The sequence below is a fragment of the Dendrobates tinctorius genome, unplaced genomic scaffold (assembly GCF_039654945.1).
Source record: "Dendrobates tinctorius isolate UK_male_01 unplaced genomic scaffold, ASM3965494v1 ptg000054l, whole genome shotgun sequence".
In the NCBI taxonomy this organism is placed as follows: Eukaryota; Metazoa; Chordata; class Amphibia; order Anura; family Dendrobatidae; genus Dendrobates; species Dendrobates tinctorius.
Window position 1 is genome coordinate 362,156 of NW_027361722.1, and position 13,189 is coordinate 375,344.

The 13,189-nt window shown below is 49.0% G+C and overlaps 1 protein-coding gene across 4 annotated transcripts in view; it reads left to right on the forward strand.

Annotated features, from left to right (window-relative positions):
* HAO2 (hydroxyacid oxidase 2) overlaps positions 1-12,950 on the forward strand; it is a 56,251-nt gene extending 43,301 nt beyond the window's left edge. For all 4 annotated transcript variants that reach the window (XM_073576957.1, XM_073576958.1, XM_073576956.1 and 1 more), the window contains 7 exons: positions 2,757-2,909; positions 2,980-3,131; positions 9,968-10,251; positions 10,637-10,855; positions 11,196-11,354; positions 11,435-11,504; positions 11,646-12,950. In XM_073576957.1, the coding sequence (XP_073433058.1) occupies positions 2,779-2,909; positions 2,980-3,131; positions 9,968-10,251; positions 10,637-10,855; positions 11,196-11,354; positions 11,435-11,504; positions 11,646-11,701 (1,071 nt within the window). In that variant the 5' untranslated portion in view covers positions 2,757-2,778 and the 3' untranslated portion in view covers positions 11,702-12,950. The remainder of the gene's footprint in view (positions 1-2,756; positions 2,910-2,979; positions 3,132-9,967; positions 10,252-10,636; positions 10,856-11,195; positions 11,355-11,434; positions 11,505-11,645) is intronic.
* Positions 12,951-13,189: the final 239 nt, after the last annotated feature.

A 13,189-nucleotide genomic window follows, 5' to 3' on the forward strand; every position in this document is an offset into this window, starting at 1 on the left:
GGTGGCCGGGACCCGTGCACTTTATTCCTAGTCAGTGCAGCGGTTAGGTTCCACACTTGGAATGCACGGTGCCTAGTTACGACGCGGAAAAAAACCCTCCCAAGGGATGAGGTGGTAGGAAACATCTTGGGTGACCTGGTGAAGGTCCGTTCTTTGGAGTTCGAAAGGTTGGGTGTGAGGAAGGCCTCTTGGCTTTGGAGAGGCCTCTCCTTTTAAAAACGCACTCAAGGGAGAGCTAGCTCTGTGTGAATGAGGGTAGGGATAGCATAAGTTTCACTGGGTGTGTTAGGGACAGAAGTAGGGGCAGATAGGGACAGGGAGGGACAGGCACTGAGGGACAGATAGAGAGTTAGTTATGATAAGTTAGGTAGAGTAGGGGCAGGTAGGGACAGATAGGGACAGGTTTCTTTTTTTAGGGACAGAAGTAGGGACAGTCTTAGTTCTTGAGGGATAGGATGAATGTGTTAGTGAGGGATGGAGCCTCTAGAACCCCGTTTTCCTGGTGGTGGGCTGGTGCATGCCACCTTAGCTTTTTGTTTTAAAAACAGGACATATAATGGATATTGGGCTTACAGGTGCCAAACTTGGGCCTTGGGTATGTAAATGCTGTGTTTAGTTTGTATATTAATGCGTAAGTAGATGGGATGGTATTGAGAGTTTTGGAAAATGTCTTTTGGTTGTGCTTTGGTAAAAGGAAAAACATATAACACACGTTTTTTTTGTTTTTTTTTTAGTTAGAATGTGTGGATGGGGTGTAGTCAGGTTGGGAGGGGGGTGCATGGGGGGTGGTGGATGGATGACCGGATGCCAAGAGCAACATGAAGGAGCAGGGCAGGAGAAGTAGACTCTGCGGACCCTGGAAAGAGTTTTCGTGTGGAATCAAAAGGCCATAAACTTTCGTGGACCAGATTTTGCAGTGACAAGGCTACAAACTTGTAGGACCTGCGGTGCAAGGTGGTGGGAAAAAAGGCTGCGAACTTGTTGCCATGTGTGGGAGAGGAAAAAAAAAAAAAAAATCTTTGCTGTGTAATAGGAGGTAAGGTTTGTCGGCCAAAGTGGCAGAGTTCTTGTTTTTTTCAAGGCGGAGGGCCAGGAAAGGGTTATTTTCGTTTGGTTTTTGTAAATAGTAAAATTGTAAATAGTAAACTAGTAAAATCGGTGAGGTGTGAATGGGGGTGAATGGGGGTGAATGGAGTGAGAGTGGGGAGAGGGGTTTATGTTTCTTTGTATTCTCTTTTCAGTGGATTCCTGCTGGGGGACCCTAAGCTGCCGAGCTCAGTGGAGGACAAGGAAAGGATTTGGACTTTCAGTTGTTTGCGCATGTTTTGCACATTTTATGTCTGTCTATGTTGGTTTTCTTTAGTTTATGTATTGTGGTTTGTTTCTGAGTGTAATTTTGATAATTTTGTAAAATAAAAGAGTTGGAGGATAAGACACGATGTAACAGCAGAATAGTGACTGCAGCTCTGGAGGTGACTGGAGGATAAGACACGATGTAACAGGAGAATAGTGAGTGCAGCTCTAGAGGTAACTGGAGGATAATACACAATGTAACACCAGAATACTGAGTGCAGCTCTGGAGGTGACTGGAGGATAAGACACGATATAACAGCAGAATAGTGACTGCAGCTCTGGAGGTGACTGGAGGATAAGACACAATATAACAACAGAATAGTGACTGCAGCTCTGGAGGTGACTGGAGGATAATACACGATTTAACAGCAGAATAATGACTGCAGCTCTGGAGGTGACTGGTGGATAAGACATGATGTAATAGCAGAGTAGTGACTGCAGCTCTGGGGGTGACTGGAAGATAAGACACGATGTAACAGCAGATTAGTGAGTGCAGCTCTGGAGGTGACAGGAGGATAAGAGACGATGTAACAGCAGAATAGTGACTGCAGCTCTGGAGGATAAGACATGATGTAGCGGCAGAATAGTGAGTGCAGCTCTGGAGGTGACTGGAGGATAAGACACAATATAACAACAGAATAGTGACTGCAGCTCTGGAGGTGACTGGAGGATAAGAGACGATGTAACAGCAGAATAGTGACTGCAGCTCTGGAGGATAAGACATGATGTAGCAGCAGAATAGTGAGTGCAGCTCTGGAGGTGACTGGAGGATAAGACACGATATAACAGCAGAATAGTGACTGCAGCTCTGGAGGTGACTGGAGGATAAGACACAATATAACAACAGAATAGTGACTGCAGCTCTGGAGGTGACTGGAGGATAAGACATGATGTAACAGCAGAATAGTGAGTGCAGCTCTGGAGGGTAAGACATGATGTAACAGCAGAATAGTGAGTGCAGCTCTAGAGGTGACTGGATGTTAAGACCCGATGTAACAGCAGAATAGTGAGTGCAGCTCTGGAGGTGACAGGAGGATGAGACACGATGTAACAGCAGAATAGTGACTGCAGCTCTGGAGGTAACTGGAGGGTAAGACACGATGTAACAGCAGAATAGTGAGTGCAGCTCTGAAGGTGACTGGAGGATAAGACACGATGTAACAGCAGAATAGTGAGTGCAGCTCTGGAGGTGACTGGGGGATAAGACCTGATGTAAGACTTCCTCGCGCTCCTGGGTGCAGACGCCACTCCCTGATGTAGCAGAGCTGGAGAGATTGCAGTACCTCCCGCCTGCAGTAGGTGTAAGTGCGGTTTAGTCCTCTAGGATTGTTGCCATTACTGGAGATGACACTTCTCGTAGTTGCCTATAGGGCGGCGCTATAACCTTTCTCTCCATCTCCCAGGTCGGGGCAGGGGGAGGCCGATATGTCCCTCATTTGCCTGTCGGACTATGAAGCTTACGCCAAAGAACATTTAGCTAAAGCCACCTGGGAGTATTACGCTGCGGGAGCCGACGACTGCTGCACCCGGGATGACAACTTACAAGCCTTCCGGAGGTAATGGGCAAATCTCGGGGTTGTCAGACCTTAATGCGCGTCGGGGATTTACTGACTCGCTGCTCCGCAGGATTCGCCTGAGACCACGGATGCTGCGAGACGTCTCAGTAATGGACACCAGGACCACTGTCCTGGGCACCGAGATCAGCTGCCCCATCGGGATCGCACCTACAGCCTTCCACTGCCTGGCCTGGCCCGACGGGGAGAGGAGCACGGCTAGAGGTAGGGACCTCATAATACCTAGGTTATAGCAGCGTGCTCCATATCACTATATACAGGAGATACCCAGGTTATACCGTCTGTACAGATATAATTATATACAGAAGATACCCAGGTTACACCAGCTGTACATATATAATTATATACAGAAGGTACCCAGGTTATACCGACTGAACATATATAATTATATACAGGAGATATACAGGTTATACCGGCTGTACATATATAAGTATATACAGGAGATGCCCAGGTTATATCAGCTGTACATATATATTATATACAGGAGATAGCCAGGTTATACCTGCTGTACATGTATAATTATATACAGGAGATGCCCAGGTTATACCGGCTGTACATATATAATTATATACAGGAGATGCCCAGGTTATACCGGCTGTACATATATAATTATATACAGGAGATACCCAGGTTATACCGGCTGAACATATATAATTATATACAGGAGATACCCAGGTTATACCGACTGTACATATATAATTATATATAGGAGATATACAGGTTATACTAGCTGTACATATATAATTATATACAGGAGAGGCCCAGGTTATATCAGCTGTACATATATATTATATACAGGAGATACCCAGGTTATACCAGCTGTACATATATATTATATACAGGAGATACCCAGGTTATACCAGCTGTACATGTATAATTATATACAGGAGATACCCAGGTTATACCGGCTGTACATGTATAATTATATACAGGAGATGCCCAGGTTATACCAGCTGTACATATATAATTATATACAGGAGATGCCCAGGTTATACCGGCTGTACATATATAATTATATACAGGAGATGCCCAGGTTATACCGGCTGTACATATATAATTATATACAGGAGATGCCCAGGTTATACCAGCTGTACATATATAATAATATACAGGTGATGTCCAGAATATACCAGCTGTACATATATAATTATATACAGGAGATGCCCAGGTTATACCAGCTGTACATATATAATAATATACAGGTGATGTCCAGGTTATACCAGCTGTACATATATAATAATATACAGGTGATGTCCAGGTTATACCAGCTGTACATATATAATTATATACAGGAGATGCCCAGGTTATACCAGCTGTACATATATAATAATATACAGGTGATGTCCAGGTTATACCAGCTGTACATATATAATAATATACAGGTGATGTCCAGGTTATACCAGCTGTACATATATAATTATATACAGGAGATGCCCAGGTTATACCGGCTATATATATATATATATATATATATATATATATATATATATATAATTATACACACGAGATGCCCAGGTTATACCGGCTGTACATATATAATTATATACAGGAGATGCCCAGGTTATACCGGCTGTACATATATAATTATATACAGGAGATGCCCAGGTTATACCGGCTGTACATATATAATTATATATAGGAGATGCCCAGGTTATACCGGCTGTACATATATAATTATATATAGGAGATGCCCAGGTTATACCGGCTGTACATATATAATTATATACAGGAGATGTCCAGGTTATACCGGCTGTACATATATAATTATATACAGGAGATGTCCAGGTTATACCAGCTGTACATATATAATTATATACAGGAGATGCCCAGGTTATACCATCTGTACATATATAATTATATACAGGAGATGCCCAGGTTATACCAGCTGTACATATATAATTATATACAGGAGATGCCCAGGTAATACCGGCTGTACATATATAATTATATACAGGAGATGCCCAGGTTATACCGGCTGTACATATATAATTATATATAGGAGATGCCCAGGTTATACCGGCTGTACATATATAATTATATACAGGAGATGTCCAGGTTATACCGGCTGTACATATATAATTATATACAGGAGATGCCCAGGTTATACCATCTGTACATATATAATTATATACAGGAGATGCCCAGGTTATACCAGCTGTACATATATAATTATATACAGGAGATGCCCAGGTAATACCGGCTGTACATATATAATTATATACAGGAGATGCCCAGGTTATACCGGCTGTACATATATAATTATATACAGGAGATGCTCAGGTTATACCAGCTGCACATATATAATTATATACAGGAGATGCCCTGGTTATACCGGCTGTACTTATATAATTATATACAGGAGATGCCCAGGTTATACCAGCTATACATATATAATTATATACAGGAGATGCCCAGGTTATACCGGCTGTACATATATAATTATATACAGGAGATGCCCAGGTTATACCGGCTGTACTTATATAATTATATACAGGAGATGCCCAGGTTATACCGGCTGTACATATAATATTATTATACATTTTTATTGCGCCATTTATTCCATGGCGCTTTACATGTGAAAAGGGGCAAATATAGAAAAGTACAATAATCATGAGCAATACAATTCACGACTGGTCCAGGAGGAGAGAGGACCCTGCTCGCGAGGGCTCACAATCTACAATGGGATGGGTGAGGATACAGTAGGCGGGGGTAGAGCTGGTCGTCCAGCAGTTTGGTGGATCAGTGGTTACTGCAGGTTGTAGGCTTTTCGGAAGTGGTCGGTCTTCAGGTTCTTTTTGAAGGTTTCCATGGTAGGCGAGAGTCTGATATGTTGGGGTAGAGAGTTCCAGAGTAGAGGGGAAGCACGGGAGAAGTCTTGTATGCGATTATGGGAAGAAGAGATAAGAGGGGAGTAGAGAAGGAGATCTTGTGAGGATCGGAGGTTGCGTGCAGGTAAGTAGCGGGAGACGAGGTGTATGGAGGACACAGGTTGTGGATGGCTTTGTATGTCATGGTTAGGGTTTTGAACTGGAGCCTCTGAACGATAGGAAGCCAGTGAAGGGCCTGGCAGAGAGGAGGGGCCGGGGAATAATAGGGGGACAGGTGGATTAGTTGGGCAGTAGAGCGTAGGATGAATTGGAGCGGAGCCAGAGTGCTATAGGGGAGGCCAGAGAGCAGGAGGTTGCAATAATCGAGGCGGGAGATGATGGGGCGTTGCTCGAGCATTTTTGTGGTTTCTTGGTCAAGGAATTGTATGGATCCGGGAAATATTTTTAAGTTTGAGGCGGCAGGATGAGGCGAGGGCTTGGATTTGTGGCTTGAAAGAGTGCGCAGAGTCGAGGATCACCCCGAGGCACCGAGCGTGCGGGACTGGGGAAAGACAGCAGCCATTGACATTGATGGATAGGTCTGGTGGAGGGGTAGAGTGAGATGGGGGAAAGATGATGAATTCTGTTTTGTCCATGTTAAGGTTTAGAAATCTAGCGGAGAAGAAGGATGAAAGAGCGGACAGACATTGTGGGATTGTGGTTAGTAGGGAGGTGATATCTGGTCCAGAGATGTAGATCTGTGTGTCATCAGCATAGAGGTAATACTGAAAGCCATGAGATTCTATGAGCTGTCCCAGGCTGAAGGCGTAGATGGAGAAGAGCAGGGGCCCTAGAACTGAGCTTTGGGGAACACCGACAGACGGGGTGTTCTCCTGCGTCCCCGTCATTCTCCTGCGTCCCCGTCATTCTCCTGCGTCCCCGTCATTCTCCTGCGGCCCCGTCGTTCTCCTGCGTCTGTGTCGTTCTCCTGCGTCTGTGTCATTCTCCTGCGTCTGTGTCGTTCTCCTGCGTCTGTGTCGTTCTCCTGCGTCTGTGTCGTTCTCCTGCGTCTGTGTCGTTCTCCTGCGTCTGTGTCGTTCTCCTGCGTCCGTGTCGTTCTCCTTCGTCCCCGTCGTTCTCCTGCGTCTCCGTCGTTCTCCTGCGTCTCCGTCGTTCTCCTGCGTCCCCGTCGTTCTCCTTCGTCCCCGTCGTTCTCCTGCGTCCCCGTCGTTCTCCTGCGTCCCCGTCGTTCTCCTGCGTCCCCGTCGTTCTCCTGCGTCCCCGTCGTTCTCCTGCGTCCCCGTCGTTCTCCTGCGTCCCCGTCGTTCTCCTGCGTCCCCGTCGTTCTCCTGCGTCCCCGTCGTTCTCCTGCGTCCCCGTCGTTCTCCTGCGTCCCCGTCGTTTTCCTGCTTCCCCGTCGTTTTCCTGCTTCCCCGTCGTTTTCCTGCGTCCCCGTCGTTCTCTTGTGGCCCCGTCGTTCTCCTGCATCCGTGTCTTTCTCCGGCATCCCCGTCGTTCTCCTGCGTCCTTCTCGTTCACCTGTGTCCTTCTCGTTTTCCTGCGTCCCCGTCGTTTTCCTGCGTCCCCATCATTTTCCTGCGTCCCCGTCGTTCTCTTGTGGCCCCGTCGTTCTCCTGCATCCGTGTCTTTCTCCTGCGTCCTTCTCGTTCACCTGTGTCCTTCTCGTTCACCTGCGTCCCCGTCGTTTTCCTGCGTCCCCGTCGTTTTCCTGCGTCCCCGTCGTTTTCCTGCGTCCCCGTCGTTCTCTTGTGGCCCTGTCGTTCTCTTGTGGCCCTGTCGTTCTCTTGTGGCCCTGTCGTTCTCTTGTGGCACCGTCGTTCTCCTGTGTCCTTCTCGTTCTCCTGTGTCCTTCTCGTTCTCCTGTGTCCTTCTCGTTCTCCTGTGTCCTTCTCGTTCTCCTGTGTCCTTCTCGTTCTCCTGTGTCCTTCTCGTTCTCCTGTGTCCTTCTCGTTCTCCTGTGTCCTTCTCGTTCTCCTGTGTCCTTCTCGTTCTCCTGCGGTCCTTCTCGTTCTCCTGCGGCCCCGTCGTTCTCCTGCGGTCCTTCTCGTTCTCCTGTGTCCTTCTCGTTCTCCTGTGTCCTTCTCGTTCTCCTGTGTCCTTCTCGTTCTCCCGTGTCCTTCTCGTTCTCCTGTGTCCTTCTCGTTCTCCTGTGTCCCTGTCGTTCTCCTGTGTTCCTCTCGTTCTCCTGCGTCCCCGTCGTTCTCCTGCGTCCTTCTCGTTCTCCTGCGTCCTTCTCGTTCTCCTGCGTCCTTCTCGTTCTCCTGCGTCCTTCTCGTTCTCCTGCGTCCTTCTCGTTCTCCTGCGTCCTTCTCGTTCTCCTGCGTCCTTCTCGTTCTCCTGCGGCCCCGTCGTTCTCCTGTGTCCTTCTCGTTCTCCTGTGTCATTCTCGTTCTCCTGTGTCCTTCTCGTTCTCCTGTGTCCTTCTCGTTCTCCTGCGTCCTTCTCGTTCTCCTGCGTCCTTCTCGTTCTCCTGCGTCCTTCTCGTTCTCCTGCGTCCTTCTCGTTCTCCTGCGTCCTTCTCGTTCTCCTGCGTCCTTCTCGTTCTCCTTCGTCCTTCTCGTTCTCCTGCGGCCCCGTCGTTCTCCTGTGTCCTTCTCGTTCTCCTGTGTCCTTCTCGTTCTCCTGTGTCCTTCTCGTTCTCCTGTGTCCTTCTCGTTCTCCTGTGTCCTTCTCGTTCTCCTGTGTCCTTCTCGTTCTCCTGTGTCCTTCTCGTTCTCCTGCGGCCCCGTCGTTCTCCTGTGTCCTTCTCGTTCTCCTGTGTCCTTCTCGTTCTCCTGTGTCCTTCTCGTTCTCCTGTGTCCTTCTCGTTCTCCTGTGTCCTTCTCGTTCTCCTGTGTTCCTCTCGTTCTCCTGCGTCCCCGTCATTTTCCTGCGTCCCCGTCGTTCTCCTGCGTCCTTCTCGTTCTCCTGCGTCCTTCTCGTTCTCCTGCGTCCTTCTCGTTCTCCTGCGTCCTTCTCGTTCTCCTGCGTCCTTCTCGTTCTCCTGCGTCCTTCTCGTTCTCCTGCGTCCTTCTCGTTCTCCTGCGTCCTTCTCGTTCTCCTGCGTCCTTCTCGTTCTCCTGCGTCCTTCTCGTTCTCCTGCGTCCTTCTCGTCCTCCTGCGTCCTTCTCGTTCTCCTGCGTCCTTCTCGTTCTCCTGCGTCCTTCTCGTTCTCCTGCGTCCTTCTCGTTCTCCTGCGTCCTTCTCGTTCTCCTGCGTCCTTCTCGTTCTCCTGCGTCCTTCTCGTTCTCCTGCGTCCTTCTCGTTCTCCTGCGTCCTTCTCGTTCTCCTGCGTCCTTCTCGTTCTCCTGCGTCCTTCTCGTTCTCCTGCGTCCTTCTCGTTCTCCTGCGTCCTTCTCGTTCTCCTGCGGCCCCGTCGTTCTCCTGTGTCCTTCTCGTTCTCCTGTGTCCTTCTCGTTCTCCTGTGTCCTTCTCGTTCTCCTGTGTTCCTCTCGTTCTCCTGTGTTCCTCTCGTTCTCCTGCGTCCCCGTCATTTTCCTGCGTCCCCGTCGTTTTCCTGCGTCCCCGTCGTTCTCCTGCGTCCCCGTCGTTCTCCTGCGTCCTTCTCGTTCTCCTGCGTCCTTCTCGTTCTCCTGCGTCCTTCTCGTTCTCCTGCGTCCTTCTCGTTCTCCTGCGTCCTTCTCGTTCTCCTGCGTCCTTCTCGTTCTCCTGCGTCCTTCTCGTTCTCCTGCGTCCTTCTCGTTCTCCTGCGTCCTTCTCGTTCTCCTGCGTCCTTCTCGTCCTCCTGCGTCCTTCTCGTTCTCCTGCGTCCTTCTCGTTCTCCTGCGTCCTTCTCGTTCTCCTGCGTCCTTCTCGTTCTCCTGCGTCCTTCTCGTTCTCCTGCGTCCTTCTCGTTCTCCTGCGTCCTTCTCGTTCTCCTGCGTCCTTCTCGTTCTCCTGCGTCCTTCTCGTTCTCCTGCGTCCTTCTCGTTCTTCTGCGTCCCCGTCGTTTTCCTGCGTCCCCGTCGTTCTCCTGTGTTCCTCTCGTTCTCTTGTGGCCCCGTCGTTCTTTGTGTTGGTTCCCATCGATCTGCTGCTGGTCTTATCAGTGGTTGTCAGTGGTTTACTCGCTCTAGAACTGTAAATACCTAGTGGTCTTAGGTGGTGAGATGGCTGCGGCCCTGGTGTTCCAGGGAAGGAGGACGGTTGGTTGCCCCTTCTACTAGCCCAGCACGTGACTTCTCTGGACATTGACGTGGATTTCGTTTTCCTTCTCACTCTTCTGTCCTTCAGCGGCTGAGACTCTGAACCTGTGCTATGTGGCCAGCACGTACTCCACCTGCTCCGTGGAGGAGATCGTGACCGCCGCCCCTGATGGTTTCCGCTGGTTCCAACTGTACGTGTATCGTGACCGGAAGCTGTCGGAGCAGCTGGTGCACCGGGTGGAGGCACTGGGATTTAAGGCTCTGGTCCTCACTGTGGATGTCCCGTACACCGGCAAGAGGAGGAGCGACATCCGCAATAACTTTCGACTTCCTCCTCACCTCAAGGTTAAGAACTTTGAGGGAGTTTTCGAGGTAAATGTCCCTATTTTTATGGCATTTATAAGTATATCCCAGGTGTCTGGTGGGTTTTCTTATTGGGTCTCTGGTGTCTGGTGGGCTTTTTTATTGTATCCCTGGTGTCTGCTGGGCTTTCTTATTGGGTCTCTGGTGTCTGATGGGCTTTTTTATTGTATCCCTGGTGTCTGCTGGGCTTTCTTATTGGGTCTCTGGTGTCTGGTGGGCTTTCTTATTGGGTCTCTGGTGTCTGATGGGCTTTCTTCTTGTGTCCCTGGTGTCTGGTGTGCTTCCTTATTGTATCCCTGGTGTCTGGTGGGCTTTCTTTTTGTGTCCCTGGAGTCTGGTGGGCTTTCCTTTTGTGTCTCTGACAATCATTGGTCTGTTTCTGATGTATCGCTAGGAACATTGTGGCCCCGATAATTATGGGGTCCCAGTGAACACATTGGACCCGTCCATTAGTTGGAAGGATGTACATTGGCTGAGAAGTCTGACTCGGCTGCCAATCATCATCAAAGGGATTCTGACCAAGGAGGATGCAGAGTTGGCAGTGGAACATGGAGTGCAGGGAATCATCGTGTCCAACCACGGCGGCAGGCAGCTGGATGGGGAGCTGGCCACGGTACGTACCACGCCTTACCGTTATAAGGTGGAGCCAGCGGTCGTCTGAAGTTCCCATTATATCTCAGGTTTCTGCTTCATCCATCCCCAATGCTTTACACTGCAGCACTACTTGGTTCAGCTGTGTCTTTATGCTTTACCTTCCTGCTCTGCATTTTATAATCCTGCAATGACTTTGGTAATACCAGGAGCCTCCGTCACCACCAGACGGTGGTCTGTACCCATAGAGCCCCCCCAGTACAGACACCAGATATGACATGCCGCAGATAATGCCGGTCTCGCGCCTCTGACCCTCCAGGGCTTTGGTTGCACCTGATCCTGTAAAGGACTTGTGTCCACAGATTGACGCCCTGTCTGAGGTCGTGGACACGGTGCAGGGTCGCATCGAGGTGTATATAGACGGGGGGATCCGGACAGGGAGCGACGTCCTGAAGGCATTGGCCCTGGGAGCCAAGTGTGTGTTCATTGGCCGCCCCATTGTGTGGGGTCTGGCATACAAGGTAGGAGAAGCTTCCTCACGGCCCCTCTGGCACAGCAGATATTGGGGTGCAGCCATTACCAGGCTTCTGTCTTACACCAGGGAGAAGAAGGCGTCCGGGGGGTGCTGCAGATCCTGACTGACGAGTTCCGCCTGTCCATGGCTCTCTCTGGTGAGAATGACAATCTGATGGGCAGCCGTGATCCACTGGGATCATTTAAGTGTAATGCCGGATCATCAGATCGGTGACCCATTGGGTTCTAGATTACAGGAGTGTTCCTGGGATCTGTCACTTCTCCATTCTGCTCCACAGGGTGCCGCAACGTGTCTGAGATCAACCGAAACCTCATCCAGTTCTCTAAGCTCTGAAGCCGATCCTGATGGGGAAGGACCATGATGACTGCAGCTCCGCAGCCCCTTCACCCACGGAGTGGGCCCCTTCCACCCTCACAGTGGAACCCCCTTCACATTAACCACCTGTTGTCTGAGAGAAGCGTGGTGATAATTCGCTGCCACTTTATCTCTTCTGATTCTTCACTTCTGGATCAGTTCTGGACTAATGGACCCACAGTATCTGATTAACTAGAGATTCTCCTATAAATCTACCCCTTACTTGGCGCGAGCCTCCCGGAGTCGCCACATCTAGACCACCACCATCGCCAGGTTCTAGGTCACGTGAATATTAATGATGTTATTTCAAACTCAGAGGTGAAATCTAGAACCGTGCAAAATGGTGAAATAGACGAGCGGAGATGAGAGGGAATCCTCGTTATTGGGGGCATTTATGCTCTGGGGTTACAAGAGTCACGACTGCATCTAGAATAGGCAATAGCTAAATCTAGAACATCCTCAGATCATCTCTCCTGCAAACACTAACTCTAGAATAGTAATGTAGGAACCTTTAACTTGTCAGGCAACACAATAGTTTATTGACATATAGCCATGTCTCACATTATCTGAAAAGCTATGGACTGCTGCATGTGACACTAACTGCATTGGAATACTCTACCAGAAGTACCTTCAGTACAGGAATACAGCACTACAACCACAATCCGTACAGGAAGACAGCACTAGAACCACAATCAGTACAGGAAGACAGCACTAGAACCACAATCAGTACAGGAATACAGCACTAGAAGCACAATCAGTACAGGAAGACAGCACTAGAAGCACAATCAGTACAGGAAGACAGCACTAGAAGCACAATCAGTACAGGAATACAGCACTAGAAGCACAATCAGTACAGGAATACAGCACTAGAAGCACAATCAGTACAGGAATACAGCACTAGAAGCACAATCAGTACAGGAAGACAGCACTAGAAGCACAATCAGTAAAGGAAGACAGCACTAGAACCACAATCAGTACAGGAAGACAGCACTAGAACCACAATCAGTACAGGAAGACAGCACTAGAAGCACAATCAGTACAGGAAGACAGCACTAGAAGCACAATCAGTACAGGAATACAGCACTAGAACCACAATCAGTACAGGAATACATATCAAAGACTGGCGTCACTTCCAAACAAAAAACAGGTGTGAACAGGTGCAAGCTAAGACTAGCCATCTCCATATATAACAAACAAATAAAGTAGTACTCTGTAGAGTTGAGCGAAACGGGTCGAAAAATTTCAAACGTCGCCGACTTTTGGCAAAGTCGGGTTTCATGAAACGAAACCCGACCCTAGGATGAGGTCGGCCACTTACGCGCCAAAGTCGCGTTTCAAAAGTTTGTTTTGCGCTCTTTTTCCGCCAATCAGGATCCACGGACACTGTGGGCAACGTGATGACATAGGCACGGGTCACCACCATCTTTCAGAAGGGCATGCAAGTGATTGGCTTGCTTTGGTGGGCGT